The sequence below is a fragment of the Gambusia affinis genome, linkage group LG14, assembly GCF_019740435.1.
Source record: "Gambusia affinis linkage group LG14, SWU_Gaff_1.0, whole genome shotgun sequence".
NCBI classification, from domain to species: Eukaryota; Metazoa; Chordata; class Actinopteri; order Cyprinodontiformes; family Poeciliidae; genus Gambusia; species Gambusia affinis.
Window position 1 is genome coordinate 6,662,859 of NC_057881.1, and position 17,972 is coordinate 6,680,830.

The following is a 17,972-nucleotide window of genomic DNA, read 5'->3' on the forward strand; positions in this document are numbered from 1 at the left end:
GAATTGATCTTGCACTAAAACCTTATTAAGCAATGCTTCTACTACAAGTACTTAAGTAGATAAATATGCACTAATTTATTGTTAGAGGTTATGCGGTAGATCTTAAATAGTTTGTTATTAATGTTTATGTTAAGAGTACTGATTATTATTGCTTATTTCTTCCTAACAAATTTCACAAGAATATTTTCGAATGAAGTAGGGAATAATAATTAAATTCAGAGAGTGTTTTGGCTTCCCCGGTAAAAATAAACTTAAGCGGAACGAAAGGTTGGGTTCCAGTTTTCCCCCGGAGCGCTACAATGAGACAACAAGTCATTAATAGCAGCGAAATAGATCGGATGCCCGTCTGTGAGCAGAATTAGCTCATTTTAGCCTTAGAACGACGATGATGTGAATGTTTATTACAACAACATGTTCAGTTCGGCCTCTTAAAGAGTTCACAGAAAGCGACCGAAGGAGAAGAAATGGATTCAGATCACAGGCTGTCGGATCTGAACCGAAGACACGGAGCAGGTTTGTAACACCATCGGGATTAACAGATTTGATAAAACTGTTTTAAACACGTTTAGTAGGTTGTTGTGTTTATCTATAGATTATTATAGGGGTAAAATAAATAGTGGAGTGAATGTCAGCAGACAGAATAGAATAGAACTATAGAAATCCTTCACTGATTGGAAACTCTACTTTTTACTTTTACTTGAGTACAATGTTTGGTTACTCTACCCACCTCTTGCAGGTATTAAAACAGGATAAACAGGATTTGTTGAAGCAGAGATGGTCAGAAGCCAACAGATGCTGGAAAGAAGCACTAAATGCATATATATGGTGCGGTTGTGGAGAAAATATTCAGTTTGTTGTTTAACTTAGAATATTGATATGGTTTAAAACATCAGGTCTCACGTCAGAGGCCTGTTTGTTTTTCTTCCAGGTTTTGTTTCACTGAGAAATTGAATTATGCAGCTTGAGGAGGCTGCAAAAACAAAATCTTACCAAGTGGTTTTGGTCTAGTCTATAGTGAAAATATCTTAGTACACTTGAAATAATACAAAAATAATTTATAAATAACTTTTCAGCAGGAAATATGAGCTTGCATGAAGTCAGCAGAGTATCAGTTCCACTGACTGATTATTTCAAGATATTTTCCTCCTCTTATAAGTTAATTTATCTGCCAACAGAACAAATACTTTAAAAAAAATCAATATTAAGAAATCATTTACTTAAAGCTTATCTTGCTGAAAAGTTACTTTTAAGTTGAGTTTGTCTTATTTCACTTGGCAAGATTTTATGTTTTTGCAGTGAAAATATTAAAGTTTTTTCTACAATCGATTATCACTTCAAAAAATGTAAAAAAAGAAAAAATCAACATCTTTCACATTGAAGTAATTTGGTTCTATACAAAATATTATCTAAGCACACAAGTGTTATCTTAATGTTCAATTTGTGTGACTCTTTAGAGTCTGAAGGGCCACATAAATACTTATGGTGGGCCGGATTTGGCCCATGGGCCTTCAGTTTGACACCCGTGATCAAGATGGATGAGTTGTATTCTGCAGCTGCCTTGTAATAATCCGTCCCTCCAGGATGTTTTTTGTGTTTGTTGCTGCATGAAATTACTGATTTTGTGGCATCTTTTTCAAAATGTTGCAGTCAAATTTGCAGTTTGCTTTTTCTTTTAAGATTTATTCTTATAAATAAATCTTAAAAAATTTTCAGTCTTACAAAAATGTTAAAACTGATGCAGATAACTTTTCCCCCCCAAAAAAGACAGGATTTTAAACATAGTTAATATTTAAATGAAAACAACATTTTCAAGTACTTTCTTGAGATAGCACTATTAATACAGATAAAATCGTGTCCTGACGAGGGGTCAGAGGTCAAAAGAAGAATTCCCTAATGGTCATTCAATTAACATGAACTGTTTACACGATATAAGCAAATCCTACAGAATTCTTAAAATTATTTTTGCAGCAACAATAGAAAAAACAAATGTTACAGTTTGGCGTCGCACGTACTTTCACCTTGCAGGTTCGGCTTTCAAGAGACGTCATAAAACAGGAAGTTAAATTATAAATCAATCAATCAATCAATCAATCAAACTTTATTTGTATAGCACATTTCAGCAGCAAAGCATTTCAAAGTGCTTTACATAAAATCAAACACAAAAACACAATGCAACGTAAAATCAACAATAAAAACACAACATCAAGTCAGATTCTGTCAATAAATTTGCAATTGATTACGTTTCAAATACAACTCTAAACAAGTGGGTTTTTAGTTGAGATTTAAAGGAAGTTAGTGTTTCGGCTGTTTTACAGTTTTCTGGAAATTTGTTCCAGATTTTTGGTGCATAGATGCTAAATGCTGCTTCTCCTCGTTTGGTTCTGGTTCTGGGGATGCAGAGCAGACCAGAACCAGAACCTGAGAGGTCTGGAAGGTTGACCTATTAGGTCAACCTTCCTAAAGGTTTTCAAAAAAATGTGTCGAAGCCCCACTCAGTTCAATACATGTAAAGCTCAATAGATTAAAATATTAATCAACTTTATGGATAGTAATTAAATCTAAAATTCACATTTGTAATCTGTAGATCATACAGCATCCTGTAACATTGTTCCTTTGTTTGCCTGTCCAGATCGTCTACAGCAGAATTTCACAGATCATCAGGATGGGAACTCTGATGTGAACCAGGAGAAAGAAGAACTTGTTCAGATTAAAGAAGAATGGGATGAACTGAAACCGCTGCAGACAACAGACAGCAGGAAGAAGCAGGAACGTCTGAATGTAACTGAGAACCAGGCGGTACTACAACATCAGAGGATAAAGGAAGAACAGGTGGAACTACAAGTTCTGCAGGTCAAAGAGGAACACAATGTGGAACAAGAAGTTCCGCACAGATCGCAGAACCATGTGGAGCGAGAGAATCAACACATAAAACCAGAACCAGAGGAACTGGAAATCTTGCAGGTGAAAGTGGAAGAGATGGAATTGTGTATTAGTCAGGATGAGGAGAAGGTTTCACTGAAGCAGGAGGCCAATTCCTTTGAGGAAAGAGACTGTGTTGAGCCAGAACCAATCATGAATGGACCCGACTCCCAGGACTCTCCAGAAGCTGAAACCCAGAACCAGGAAGGGAGCAATCCTGAAGACTCTGAATCAAGCCAGGATGAGAACCTGTATTCCTGTGACGTTTGTGACAAATATTTCACACTCAGTAGTTACTTAAATGATCACATGAGAACTCACACAGGTGAGAAGTCTTTCACGTGTCTGACCTGTGGAAAAACATTCACTCAGAGATGTAACCTGACCCGTCACATGAGAGCTCACACGGGCGAGCGACCTTATCCATGTGAAGTGTGCGGTAAAGGTTTCAACGACAGTGGGGATTTAACTCGTCACATGAGAACACACACTGGTGAGAAACCTTTCTCGTGTGTGACCTGTGGGAAGGGTTTTACCAGGCAGATCAGCCTGACTGCTCACATGAGAATACACACGGGTGAGAAGCCTTACCCATGTCTTTCATGTGGGAAAAGTTTCACTCAAAGCAGCGCCTTAACCGTCCACATGAGAACCCACACGGGTGAAAAGCCGTATCCCTGCAGGGTGTGTGGGAAACGTTTCTCCCGAAGCTGCCACCTAAACGTCCACATGATCACTCACACAGGCGAGACATTCCCGTGTCTCACCTGCGGGAAACATTTCACCCACAACAGTGCCTTAAACGTCCACATGAGGATTCACACAGGTGAGAAGCCATATCCATGTGGGCTATGCAGTAAGTCCTTCTCTCGGAGTAGCCTACTGACTGTTCACATGAGAACGCATTCGGGAGAGAAGCCTTATCCATGCGAAGTGTGTGGGAAGTACTTCTCACGGCGCAGCCACCTAACAGATCACATGAGGACGCACACGGGGGAAAAGCCTTTCTCCTGTCAGACCTGTGGAAAGTGTTTCAGCGGCAGGCATAGTTTGAAGTTTCACATGGGGACTCACATACGAGAAAATGTTTAATCTGAGAAATCACATAGTCTGTAATTCAATAAGCTGCACTTCTTGGGCACTTGTGTAAATAATTGATCTTGGAAGTTAAAGAAGAGTAAAACTTTCAGTTAATTCAAAAGTAAATAATTTAACAAAACTTATATTTATAACCTGTTATTTTACCTTTTAAACATTTAAAGAGAAATATATGTATATTTATAGCAAATATACCCACTATATACTTTACTTTCTACTAAGGATTTATTTTTTTAAGTGTGATTATTAATGTTGGACTGCATGTTATTTGTAGAATAAAGGTGATTGAGGCTGTTTACTAAAAAAATAGTTCTGCTAACACTAAAGCACTAGACCAACATGGCATTTAGTTGAAGCTAATGTAAAAACACTAAATTCAATTGTGTTGATACCCACCATGTGTTAATGTCATGACATGGAGTCTGTCGCCCTATACAAGGTAAAATCTATCGCTACACGCGTTCAGGAGGAGATTCTTCAGAACTGACATTTCCCCTCATGGTTTCAGTTTTATAGTTGTTGTGTATTGCTAACGCTAACGCTGTTGCTCATTTTGCCTAATTGACCTGGTTAGAAACCAAACGGCACATCAAGAAGATTTTAAACTGTTTACTGTGGAACACTAATGCATTGTGGGTACAGAAAGACATAATTTGCTGCTGCTGCTGGTGCATCACAGGTGGAGAACAGAATGAGAACCGATAAAAAGGCTCTAAACAATTAATATAAGTGAATGTTTGCATGTATGGATTTAACACTTCTGGTTGTTCATGTAAGTCTTGTATTTGTCCGTAAACCTCATTTATTGCCACCTAAACGTCCACATGCTAAACGTGCTAGAAATTAGTTCTGCTAGTAGTAGACTAGCAGACTTTCTAAACTCCTATCTATGTTGGTTAAATACTCTTACTTAAGGAAATCATCAACTAAGAACTTTTTTTTGTCTTGGTCCCACATTAAAATTTTGTTAGAATCTTAGAATAGAAATATTCTTTACTGTCATTTCTGTGCAACGTCTTCAAATTCACAGGCTCACAGAACAATTGAACATAAAAACATACATAATAAAGAATGAAAAATACTTTACAGTAAGGGCAAAATTTCAACATAAGTACCATGCAGTTATAAAAAACACTCCAGTCCAGAGGACTTTTGTGACAGTAAACAGTAAAGTCTAACAAAAAGAAAAAACAGAAGAAATCTGTGCTGCTTTTTTACATCACTGTAAGAGTTGGCTTCTTATTTTCCATCTGCACAGTAGTTATGTTAAAGTTGTCTGGATGAAAGTATATGAATCACACTTCATTAACTTACATGCAGTCAATGTTGGCCTTTTTTTTCTTATAAAAGTAACTTAACCTTTTTTCCTTTAACAAAATCTAGGCCTCATTGAACATGGATTTTTTTAAAACCATGTCATGGATCTGATTTTGCAAACAGTCTTTTAACAGTTTGATCAAAATAACAATGGCCCAGTTGTCAACATAATATATCTTTTTTCAAAACTATTTCCCAAGTGATGCTAATCCGAGCGAATAATCCATCCAACTCTCCCTTCAGCCGCCTCCTTTACTAAATCTTTAAACCCAAACCATGCAGACTATTACTAGAGAAACTCAATTTCTGCAGGAAAGTCATGCCAGACTGAAGAACGCCAACAACAGCCTGGAGAAATACTCTGCTGACTGGAAGCGTGCCCTTTGGTCGGGCGAGATAAAATTAAATCTCACTGGCCATAAATGCTTTGCTTGTGTCTGGAGAAACAAGGAAGAGGCCCCACAGTGAAACAGCTACACGCTTCAATACTTGCAGTGGAGGATTCCTCGTTGACAGTAATAAGAGATCATTAGGAGAAAGACACAGATACAAACATAGAAGAACACCTCAATGAATCCAATCTGCCTCCATTTATGTGTACTTATTAAATTTAAGATGGTAAATTTAAGATTGTACAAAGGCTCCATACAAATGGTGTTCCCCCATGTGAACACCATTTGTGACTGGAGGAAACTTTACACTCCCTGCCACTTTTTCATCGTGTCCTATTCTAACAGAATTTTGGTCTTCAACTTTTGAAGCTTATTCAGGAGTTTTTAGAGTCACCATTCACCCATTTCTCTCTTTGGTGCATCAAAAAACAATGTTTCTCTCACACAGCCACCATTGAACTGTATGTCCTGCTCTGGCTCATTCTCTCAAACTAGAAAAGTGACTTCTCCACAGATGGATCTGTCATGTTAGGATTTTTCTTTTTAAATGAAATAATTAGTTATAGTTTGACTTAACACCCTCTGCATGAGGTGTTATTTGTTTATTGGAAAGTCACTGTTTAACCCCATCGGGGCTTTTTGATGTTTTTCCCCATGTCCTATTCTGAGTGTTTATTTAATAAATGTACATTGACAAAAACAACAACATGGTGGCGGCTTCAGTTCTTGGATTATTATTCTCTCTGCATTTGGATGCTTTGCCCACTGTAAAACATTTGAGTTGCATTTAATTGTGTCTACTTTCTTCTACTCTTTTGGTTAAATAAATTTAGTTTTAGATTTTGAACCTAAATGTGAGTTTGTGAAAGATAAACTTACAGGAGTTGGTTGTGTTAACATTTTAATTAATTTTCTCAAACCTTCAAGAGTTGAATAAACCAGAGTTTTTAGGTTAACAGTTAAAGAAGAAAAAGACAGGAGTGGGCAATATTTCCCAGAATGCTTAGCGGCTTGTTTTTGTATCTGAGATGGAAGTGAGTTACATTGATCTGACTCTTGTTTTATATTAATGTTTATTTTAATGTCCTGCAAATGTTTCTGGGAAGAATTCATTGTTATGTTTAATCAAATTCATTTTCAGATCAGAAATTTTGTTAATGGAATTTGACAAAAATTTAAATCCTCCTAAAGTAAAAATAAGTATTTATTTTAACTTGATAATGTGAGTAAAACAACAGATAAACGTGGCTCTTTAACATATTCCATATTGTGAAAAAGGGACTTAGTTAAACTGGAGCATTAAGTTAAAACTCACAATTCAAATTTAATGAACTTAAAAAACAATATTTAGACAACTTTTCTCTTGTTGTAAAATCAACTTTATGAACTTTAATTTCTGAGTTAAAACCAAAACAATTTTCTTGACTTAAACTTCATTTTCAGGTAAAACCACCTTCAAATGTTTTACAGTGTTGCCGGAAGGATTTTTACTTTGACAATTTTACTTCTAGACCGCTATGATGCGTAACCATGGCAACATGGTTTTGTTTTTACAACTGCAAGCAGCTGATTAGCATCTCAAAAGCTCAAAGAAAACAATTTAAATCAGAGCTGCAAAAACAAACCTGGTGGATTAGAAATTGTTTTCCAAAAACTGATTGTGTTATGAAGGACACGTTACTTTGGAATATCGTCTCTGATGGCTGAATATTGAGCTGTTACCATGTTAAAGTCTTCAGTCAGAGGCCTCTTTAGAGTCCTTGCAAGACTGACTGCTACCAGAGATCTTTCCTGCCGACAGCATCACCATCAACAGCAACTCTTTCAAAATACTTAAATAATAAAATGGCCCTTTACTAATCCTGTGGGAAATTCAGGTACCTTGTGGCAAACATAAAAGTTACCCATTCCCAAATCAAATGGTCAGAAAAAGACAAGAAAGACAGTATGGTGACTATAGTGCAGAAAGTGTCTTTATCTTTGTCAGTGTAAACACACACAAGGCACAATGATTATCTTAGAGACAGAAAACATCAGAAGCACTGACTCCTTTTATTAGACTCAAACTTTTTTTTGTATTAGAGACTTTCTGATTTTAGATTTTTAAAAAATGTTTATCAAAAGTGTAAAAAATAATCTACAGAAATCCAAAAATCCCACACCAAAGCTGATGGTTAGTGCTGAGACAAAGAGGCTGTTTGTGATAATAATCCCAAACCGCAATATTGCAACACCCATATCTACAGCACCATACTGAAAACGTTATGTTAGCGTCACCTTAACAATTTTACAAAAACATTTTGTTATGTTTAATCCATTTCCAGTATTGTTATTTTTAAGTTCAAATTAAAGCGGAACTAATGTTAGTTCACAGTTTCTCCCAGAGCGTCACAGGGAGAAGCACGGGAGATCCAAACAGAACCTGACAGCGTTAGCTTTGCTTCTGAGACTGTCAGGAGACTCCATCTGTTCTTCTAGGCGGAGCATTTCACTGTCTGCATTAAAAATGTCTTCAGTTCAGCCCCAGAGAGCGCTAAGTAAGGAGCATGAAACTCCCGCTGAAGAAACATTTCCTGAGTTTAAAGAAATCATCGTCAAGTCCGAAGAGGAGGTCGATGGTAAGCTCAGACTGCTGGACTTCACACCGATAGACGTGGAAAAAACACAGCGGCGCTAATTTATTTGGGCTGTTGGGAGGATTTGAGCTCATATGGTGGGTTTAGTTTAAAGTCGACACTTCTACAGCTTCATTTAATCAGGTAAATGCGACTTCGGGCCCATTCGCCGCGGTCAAGCCAGCCCCCATTCCCAGAATATACGGCGAAGCCCACAAACGAGCCAGACGCCACATTGGCTTCGTTGTCCAGTAGAGACAATACGTCATCGCGTCCGCCATATTGAGAGTGGCAAGGGTGCCTTTGTAATTGATGCAAACATCCGTGGAAAGTACTTTTTTTGTTATTGTTTTCAAAGAAACGCTAAAGTTTACGTTGAAGTCATTTTGTTAAACCATTTCGAACACAAAAATGTATAAATTCTTCCTCTAGTAATGATGATTTAGACAAGGTTAACATCATCTTCAGTTTAAGATACAACTTTTTGGCTAAAATTCAGTTAACAGGCAAATGGAACCATGGATCATGGATCATAGATACACAAAAAATTTACAGCAATAGGACATTTTCTATTGTCAATTTTTTGTGTATCCATTACATTATACACATTAAGATGCAATATACAATTATGAAAAAATAGGTAAGATAATGGAAAAAGTTCACGTTTGTGTGTTTGTGCAGAGTAGTAAAAGTAGTTTGTTTTTTTTTTGCAAATGGACTAGTTCTGTATTGATTATGATAATGAAACTTCATCTATTACACCTATTCTGTCTTATAAATATTGGTTAGGAGGTGAATCTTTATAAACTATTTTTATTGTATCAAGAGTCACTCTAAACTCGGTTTCAGTGACATCTAGTGGAGAAATAAGAGACTGTTTAGTGAGTATAATTGGCCCAATGAACTTTTTTCTTCTTTTTTTGATGAAAACCTGTTTTGTTTTTTTATACACTAAACATGTAAAAGAAAAAATTTGCACAAAATAATTTTTGGATAAAGAGATTTTAGTCTGCGTTAGAATGAGCTGCTTTAGGGCCTCATATCACTTTAAATCCAAATAAGCTTCTGTTGGCCACGCCCCCAAGCTCAATATGTACACCTGCATGTGAAAATGTTTGCACACAGATGCATAATTATACAATCATACATCTTAGACGAGGAGAAGTAGAGCCTCCTGTACAACCAACGAGAACGCAGCAAGTGCTTTCTGAACGGTAAATCAACAACAAAACACTTGTCTTGTCCAGCAGCCATTGTACAGCGCATACAATGGTAAAACCAGCTGACCAAACATCCTGGACCTCAACTTGGGTTGCTAGGTGACATGCCAGGCTTGCTAGGTAACGGGGCAGTGCCCATTTAATGGGACTTAAGGGACACCAGACATCAAACGATGTTAACTTATTGCCAAAAAACAACCTAGTGTTGTTCTAACCACTTAAACTGTTTTTAGAAGGAGTTGAGACCCAAATGGAAGAACAGAAATGTGAAAAATGTGAATTTTGCATAACAAGTTCCCTTTAAAGTGAAGTGGGCTTTTTTCACCCACATTTCTAATATTTTCTTCTTTCTTCTCATCCAGATCTGCCTCAATATTATGACAGTAAAGACGACCAGCAGCCCTCTAGCCAGGAGAAGAAAACCAGTTTGGACGAGGAGGAACCAGAACGTCTTCTGATGAAACGGGACCAAGAGGAGCAGGTGGAGCTGGTACATCTGGAAATAAAAGAGGAAGAGGAGGAACTTTACATCAGTCAGGATCAAGAGAGCGTTGTGTTGAAGCAGGAGATTGATACTTCAACAATGACTCGTTGCAATAAGGAAAAATCTGCTTCTAAACGTAACCAGGAAGTTCCTGAATCTAAGAAACAGGATCTTGAAGACCCTGGATCCAGAAAAGACGAAGAACCAAAACAAAACAGCTTCCTGAAAACTCATACATTCAAGAATCTATACTCCTGTAAAATTTGTGGCAAAATTTTCCCTCAAAACAGTCACTTAACGAGACACATGAGAATTCACACAGGTGAGAAGCCGTTTTCATGTGTCACCTGTGGAAAATGCTTCAGTCAGAAAGGTAACTTAGCGTATCACATGAAGGGTCACACCGGTGAGAAGCCCTTCTCGTGCATCACCTGTGGAAAAAGTTTTAGTTTCAAAAGTATTTTACTCATTCATTCAAGAATTCACACGGCTGAGAAGCCCTTCTCATGTCTGACCTGTGGAAAAAGCTTCACCCAGAAAAGCAGTTTGACGTATCACATGCGGGTTCACACGGGTGAGAAGCCGTTCTCCTGCATGTTCTGTGGAAAAACCTTCAGGCAAAGATCGAAATTAACTCGTCACACCAGAATCCACACTGGCGAGAAGGCCTGAAACTGAAGCAGCAAGGTGCTTTTGAAACTCAACTGTTCAGAATCTGGAGTGATTAATAAGTAATCACAGCTTAACTACATTTTTCTGATGAAAAACTAAAAGAATCGCACTAAAATATTAATTACACTAATGTAATGTCTTTCTGCCAAATTTGACTTCCCAGTTTAAAGGGAGGGTCAATCGGCGAACCAAACAGTGCTGATGTTTGATCTTTTTGTCTTCTTCTGCATGGATCTTCATCGACTTCAAAGAAAGTCTGACTTGTGATGTTTTTTCAGTGTATTCTTTTCATATGCAGACTGTTTTTAAGAAGGTTTAGTTTAGAGAATGTGTCGATAAAATGATTTAAATGTCTGATTTAAAAATGTCTGTAGGTTTTACAGAACAAAATGGACTGCTTGTGAGTTTTTCCTCACAACAAACATGACATCCTGGTTGCTAATAGGGACCATTGAAGTTTAAATACATAAAAGCATAACTGACATTTTAATGTGAATGTTTTCCTTCGTGTTCAGTGTTATGAATAGAAAAGGAATAAAAACCTGGTTGATGCCGCATCATTGTTGTCTCTGGAGTTTTTTTAAAACAAGTTTTAAGAATTAAAACTAAGAGTTTTAGTCTTGTCATAATGGATATTTAAAGTTTTAAATGACAATCCGATTTATGATTAATTGACAAAATAAAAGAATCAGCTAATTTATTTCTGCAGGTTGTTAAAAACCTGTGGTTGTGGTTAAACTTTCAAGCAATTATATTTGATCGAAATGTGAAAATAGCACAGAAAAAATTCTGTAGTAACTAAGCAACAAATTACCACATAATTTTCTCTGCAGGGACATGTGAGTAACGGGTTAAATATTAATGCACAAAAGACTTATAAATAAAATGCCCCAAAAAAGTATAAACTTGTATAACACAAGCAACAAATTAACGTGTCCATGTAAAACGTACAGAGCGTTAAGGACCAGGTTTGGGAAACTGCACTGGACTGCTGCTGAAAACATTACAGTGAAAGAGCGGCACACTTTCTGGCAGCATTAATTTTCCATTTCATAAAGGATTTCAGCCTTAATTATGTCAATATTTATGTTTTTATACTTTTAAATATGAATGATTGACCTAAAGCAAGTTTTTATATCTTACCGCAAAGTTATTTTTAAGTTATTTTTCATATTTTTCAAGTCTATTAAGATATTTGGACAAGAAACTAGACATAAATTCTTGGTAAGATTTTGTGTTTCTGCAGTGTACCATCATTTTTGTCCAAACCGGTTTTAGATTTTGTTGAATCACAATTCAAAAATGTTTTTTAAGGGTTAAATTTTAGTAAATTTTTATTCATTGCTTTTATCAGTTGTAGATAATTTTCTGTCAGTGACCACTGTGGGCTTTTTGTTCATTAATTGGTAATTAATTTGCACACCAATTAATTGGTTTGTCAATACTAGAAGAAGAAAATGCACTAAAATAAAATCAGAGATGCTTAAAAATAAATGCTGCTAAAAACATTAATGGATTATTGAGAGATTAATGATAATCATTAGTTGCAGCCATAGTTTTATAATTGAGCTGTAAGTAAAACATCTAAAGAGCCATATAACCATTATAGTGAAAAATAATTTATTTTACACATATTTAAAAGCTTTTTCTTTTTTCATTATCAGAGCTTCCCAAATTTTGTGCATCAACAGCAAATTAGTTTTTCACTGACCAACATTTCCATGACCAGGAGAGGAACAGTAGTGCAGTCCAGGAGGAACCGGAACCAGAACATCTGCAGATGAAACAGGACCAAACAGAACTTCAACACCTACAGATCTACTGTAGATAAAAGACCAAAAAGAACCAGAACACCTACAGACAAAACAAGAAGCGCAGGAACTCTGCATCAGTCAGGAAGAAGAGACGCTTGTGCCGAAGCAGGAGACCAATACCTTCACACTGACTCCAGCTAATGAGGAAAAATGCCACTCCAAACCAGAACCAAATGGAACCCAAATTATCTTACAGGTTGCTCCTGAAGCTGAGAGCCAGGAGCAGATCTGTGTGACAACAGGGGACGACGACCCAAAACAGAAAATTAATAGATGTCAGAAAACTCTCACAGATAAGAGGCTGTATTCTTGTCAAATTTGTGATAGTTTGTTTTCTCAAAAGAGTCACATGACAAGAACTCACACAGGTGAGAGTTCCTTTTCATGCATCACCTGTGGAAAAGATTACCGTCAAAAAACTGGTTCAGTTTATCACAAGAGAGCTTGCACAGGTGAGATGCCTCAGGTGATTTAATTAATCACATGAGACCCACACAGGAGAAATGAAGTAATGTGAAACACAGTTCAACCAATCACAAAAAGGAAGCCTACTAAAATAACTTGAAAAGTTTAGTGGACTCAAAGTATTTAACAAATAATTAAATTGTGTTCATAATTTAGACCCCATCTAAAATCTAAAGTGTCTATTTTAACAGCTGAAACAGCAAATATGCAATAATACGCACAATGGGAGCTGACTTAGCAGTAGCACAGAAGCTAACATCTATACCTTTTCTTATCACTGGTCTAACAACCAATCTGTGTCAAGTAGCAGTGCACTCAGTTAGGCCAGCTTCCCAAGCTGCAGTTTTGTTTGCATTCTTTAAATCTACAAAATATTTGATTCTTCAAAAGAAGACTCAATGAATAGATGAATCTATGAATACTGAACCGCGAATAGAAAGGGGTCCAGTGTAATACTCTAATAGAGTCCTCGTCATTTTTAGTTTGATACTTTAAAAAGACAACTGATTACAATTAACTAACTCCATTTAAAATGTAATCATTTAACTTTTTGAATTACTTAAATAATGTAAGTACACTTACTTACATTTGTTTTCAATTGCTATTTGAATCAGTAAATGTAAATTCAAGTTGCTACGTCTAGATGCTGCTTTTAGCAGATTATTTGTGATGTACGTAGTAATTACAATGACTTTTTAGAGGTAGCTGATTTACACCAACTTTTACCTTTTTATGATGTATTTTGGTTGCATTAAAATCAGTGCACTAATCAACTCTATGCTGGACTTTTTATTATATATATATATATAAAACAACTTACAACAATTTACCACTAAAATGAAAAAAGAAGACCATCATTATGGTAAACTGACTTTATTACAAGAAACTTAAAAATAGTTTCACTGACAGTCACTTTCATAACAAATTGAATCTATATCAAAATATTTTCAAACGTCCAAAAACTAAAAACCTTCTCAAACAAACTGTGTAACTGATGAAAAAGACATAGGTAGAATAACAACCAGTTTGTTTAGCTTTAACAAATATGTCAGCAAAGATATTTCAACAAAAGAATTAAAATATCTCAGTCATCCTTCCAAAATCAGAAATCCCTTATAAAATGCAAAATTCGCATACATTTAAGAATTTTTAATTACAACTCTTTTTGTAATGTCACTGTATTTACAACATTAAAAGGTAAGTTACAGAGGAACTTTCTCACTTTAAAAATATCTCACCTGTGTGATTCCTTGTGTGAACAAGTAAACTCATTTTATTGGTGAAACTCTTTCCACAGGTCTCACAAAGGAAAGGTTTCTCACCTGTATGAGTCCTCATGTGATAAGTTAAACTCTTTTTGGCAGACAGACCTTTTCCACAGATCCCACATGAGAAAGGTTTTTCACCTGTATGAGTCCTTATGTGAGAAGTTAAAAAACATTTTTGTCTGAAACTTTTTTCACAGGTCCCACATACAAAAGGTTTCTCACCTGTATGAGTCCTTATGTGATAAGTTAAAACAGATTTATATCTGAAACTTTTTCCACAGGTCCCACATACGAAAGGCTTCTTGCCTGTATGAGTTCTTACGTGAGAAGTTAATCCATCTTTTGTAGAAGACCATTTTCCACAAATTTCACATGAGAAAGGTTGCTCACCTGTCTGAGTTCTCATGTGATGAACTAAATTGGTTTTATTAATAAACCTTTTTCCACAGCACTTGCATGTGAAAGGCTTCACACCTGTATGAATCCTCTTGTGACAAGTTAAACTGTGTTTTGTAATGAAACTTTTCCCACACATCTCACATGAGAAAGGCCTCTCGCCTGTGTGAGTTCTCATGTGAGAAGTTAAACTCTTTCTTTCACTAAAACTCTTTCCACAAGTCATACATGTGAAAGGCTTTTCACCTGTGTGACCTTTCATGTGACTACTTAAATTACCTTTTTGAGTGAAATTTTTTCCACAAGTCATACATGAGAAAGGCTTCTCACCTGTATGAATCCTATTATGAGAAGTTAAATCAGACCTGCTTCTGAAACTTTTTTGGCAGGTCACACATGTGAACGGCTTCTCTTGTGTGTGAGTTTTCATGTGAACAGTTAAATTATTTTTATAAATGAATGTTTTTTCACAGCTTTTACACGAGAATGGCCTCTCTCCTGTATGAGTTCTCATGTGAGAAGTTAAAGTTTCTCTTTCCCTAAAACTCTTTCCGCACATCAAACATGGGAACGGCTTCTCACCAGTATGAATCATTATATGTTTTGTCAAATGACCTTTTCGAGTAAAGACTTTGTCACAAATTTTACAGGGATATAAATTTAGGTCCCTGTGAGTTTTCTTGTGGATATGTTTTAAACCCTCAGTAGTTCCTTTTTGCCGTTTGGTTTTCTGACATCTCTTGTTTTGTTTCTGCTCTTTTTCTCTCTCTTCTCCTGGGTCTTCAGAATTGTTTCCTTCCTGATCCTGGTTCTCATCTTCAGAAGATGCATGAGAGACGAGTTGGTTCCTGTTTGATTCTGTTTCATTGTTGATTATTTGCACATTAAGAGGAGTCACCAAAATGTCTCCAGTCTCCTGTTTTATCACAAACTGCTCTTCATACTGAGTGATGCAGAGTTGATCCTCTTCATCTTTAAACGGCTGATGTTCTGGTTCCTCTCGTTCTGGTTTTATGTGGAGATGTTCTGAATCTTCTTGTTCCTGTTCCTCTTGCTCGCATTTTATCAGCAGATGTTCTGGTTCTTTTTGCTCCTGTTTTATCTCCACAGATTCAAGTTTTACTTCATTTAAAGTCAAGTTCTCATCCTGGGTGTTGAGTTCAGTAATCACTCCAGATTCAGTGAGTTCATTCACACAGTGCTGTGGAAGATCTGGACAAAAAAGACAACACAAGCTTATAAATTTCAGTAAAATATAAGCTTCACTTGAATCACATCATGCATCTAAATAGGCTGGACATCTGACCCAAGGGCCTTGGGGAAAAAACCTTTGCATCCGTCAATAAAAAGTGCCTTTAAACATCTACAACCAAATCATTAAGTTCCAACTAGCAACATTTAATATAAAATGTTGAGTAAAACACCATTCCTGTATGCAAATAATTATTACTTGGCACACAAAACTGAATGAAAGTGACAAGGTATGAGAGTTATATGCCTCAAAAAAGTTTTTAAGAGCACGAAGATAGAAAGTGATGACACAGAAAACATTTGACATTTTGGTCGAATGCGACAGCAACATGTAAAATTAATCATGATGTAAAAGTGACTGATTTATATCTGCTGCCTTTGCAAACACAAAATTCAAACATTATCTGAAAATAAAATCATAAAATAAATAATGTTTACACATGGCCTTCCTCCTGTGCTCTCTGTAACACAGACAAAAAATATTCTGGAGTGTGAATGAGAGTAATCCCGAAATATCTGTAAAAACCCTGCCCTGATTTTTTACAATTTTTTCCCCACAATAGATCTATTTTTCTCTGCAACTTTCCACAAAGAACCTGCATCATCGCCTCTACTACTGGTCTCTGGTCTAATGTCTCCTTTCTAAATACGCGCCTTGTAGTGTGGCAATGAAAATCTTGTTTCTATATGTGGAAAGCAATGGCGAACACAACTTCCTCACAAAAATGAAATAGGAAGTGGAAATGATCACTGCCTATTTATTTGTTAAGTGTGTCTAATATCTTTTTTCAGGAAGACAACTAAATAAAAACGTTTACAGGTATAATTATTCCTCTTCTTTAAATTAATGGCATTTAACTCTGCTGGTCATCACTGAGATTCTAATGTGGAGAATAATAAGTCCAAATGTAAAAGAGGGTAGATACCATAAAAAATCCATTCTGTCCAGCATTGTTCATTAAAATGATACAGCACTATAGAGGTAGAAAACAAAATATATACAATAGGCACATTTAAAGATATTCTAGACTATTATATTAGGGAATGCATCCAGCAAATATGTGTTCTCTCAATACTTTAAGTATTTTTAAAAGCAAGTACTTACTTTGACTCAAGATAAAATGTTTTTTGTTTTTTTTATTTCTATTAGAATATATTTTTGTAATTTTGACATTATATGATGAATAGTAAGTAGTTCAGGTCAAGTATTTTATATTCAGCTGGAACGTATTTGTTATTCCAGTCATTTAATTTGGTGTAAATACGATGCCGAGTTAAGGGTCAGTCAAAACAACTTAAAACGTGAGGCTGTTTCATACCAACTCGGTGTAAGATTATCAGGGGGATCCGGGAGAAATCCAGCAGTCTGCGACGACCATCCATCTTTTCCTCGGGTTTGACGATGATTTATTTAAACTCCGTTAATGTTTCTTCAGCAGCAGTTAACTGATCGTTGTTAAACTCTCTCTGACGCTGAACTGAAGACATTTTTTTACAGCAAACACTCGAATATTTACATAAAACATCAAACCCGTATTCAAACTACATTTTAACACAAAGAACTCTAACTGCTTTTCTGTTTTGTTTGCATTTCCTGTGTGTTTCACTGTGGCTCCACTGAAGAAACTGTGAAAGAGTTTTAGTTCCGCGTTGAATTTTCAAGTCCCCTCGAACGACCTCTTTTTTGTAAATCTCTTAATACAGTAATGTGATTATTTAGAAGTATTTATTTTTCAAAGGGCTGCACAGTGGCGCAGTTGGTAGAGCTGTTGGAGCAAGAAGGTCCTGGGTTCGATTCCCGGCCCGGGGTCTTTCTGCATGGAGTTTGCATGTTCTCCCTGTGCATGGTGGGTTCTCTCCGGGTTCCTCCCATAGTCCAAAAACATGACTGTCAGGTTAATTGGTTTCTCTAAATTCTCCCTAGGTGTGAGTGTGTGTGTGAGTGTGTTGTTTGTCTTGTATGTCTTTGTGTTGCCCTGCGACAGACTGTCGACCTGTCCAGGGTGAACCCCGCCTCTCACCCGGGACGCAGCTGGAGCAACCAGCAACCCTCCCGACCCT

The 17,972-nt window shown here is 36.4% G+C and overlaps 3 protein-coding genes across 3 annotated transcripts; 2 read left to right on the forward strand and 1 right to left on the reverse strand.

The window, feature by feature from the left end:
• The first annotated feature begins 280 nt into the window (after positions 1–280).
• On the forward strand, positions 281–4,889 carry LOC122843876 (zinc finger protein OZF-like). Its single transcript, XM_044138985.1, has 2 exons — positions 281–513; positions 2,630–4,889. The coding sequence occupies exons 1-2, from the start codon at positions 465–467 to the stop codon at positions 4,009–4,011; spliced, it is 1,431 nt and encodes a 476-aa protein (XP_043994920.1). The 5' UTR covers positions 281–464; the 3' UTR covers positions 4,012–4,889.
• Positions 4,890–8,113: 3,224 nt separating this feature from the next.
• LOC122843889 (zinc finger protein 570-like) lies at positions 8,114–11,277 on the forward strand. The gene is made up of 2 exons (XM_044139004.1): positions 8,114–8,344; positions 9,924–11,277. Exons 1-2 carry the CDS (start codon positions 8,233–8,235, stop codon positions 10,715–10,717), a joined length of 906 nt encoding a protein of 301 aa, XP_043994939.1. The 5' UTR covers positions 8,114–8,232; the 3' UTR covers positions 10,718–11,277.
• Positions 11,278–13,794: 2,517 nt separating this feature from the next.
• On the reverse strand, positions 13,795–17,542 carry LOC122843863 (gastrula zinc finger protein XlCGF57.1-like). The gene is made up of 2 exons (XM_044138963.1): positions 17,231–17,542; positions 13,795–15,872 (listed from the first exon to the last, which is right to left on the reverse strand). The coding sequence occupies exons 1-2, from the start codon at positions 17,292–17,294 to the stop codon at positions 14,215–14,217; spliced, it is 1,722 nt and encodes a 573-aa protein (XP_043994898.1). The 5' UTR covers positions 17,295–17,542; the 3' UTR covers positions 13,795–14,214.
• Between the last annotated feature and the right edge of the window lie 430 nt (positions 17,543–17,972).

What these genes read in the sequence shown, in the direction of transcription:
- LOC122843876 (XM_044138985.1), top strand. Translation starts at nt 465, where the DNA reads ATGGATTCAGATCACAGGCTGTCGGATCTGAACCGAAGACACGGAGCA. An exon ending in GAACCGAAGACACGGAGCAG is followed by an intron (nt 514 to 2,629) that starts GTTTGTAACACC and finishes TTGCCTGTCCAG; the next exon opens with ATCGTCTACAGCAGAATTTC.
- LOC122843889 (XM_044139004.1), top strand. Translation starts at nt 8,233, where the DNA reads ATGTCTTCAGTTCAGCCCCAGAGAGCGCTAAGTAAGGAGCATGAAACT. An exon ending in GTCCGAAGAGGAGGTCGATG is followed by an intron (nt 8,345 to 9,923) that starts GTAAGCTCAGAC and finishes CTTCTCATCCAG; the next exon opens with ATCTGCCTCAATATTATGAC.
- LOC122843863 (XM_044138963.1), bottom strand. Translation starts at nt 17,294, where the DNA reads ATGGATGGTCGTCGCAGACTGCTGGATTTCTCCCGGATCCCCCTGATA. An exon ending in GATAATCTTACACCGAGTTG is followed by an intron (nt 15,873 to 17,230) that starts GTATGAAACAGC and finishes TTTTTTGTCCAG; the next exon opens with ATCTTCCACAGCACTGTGTG.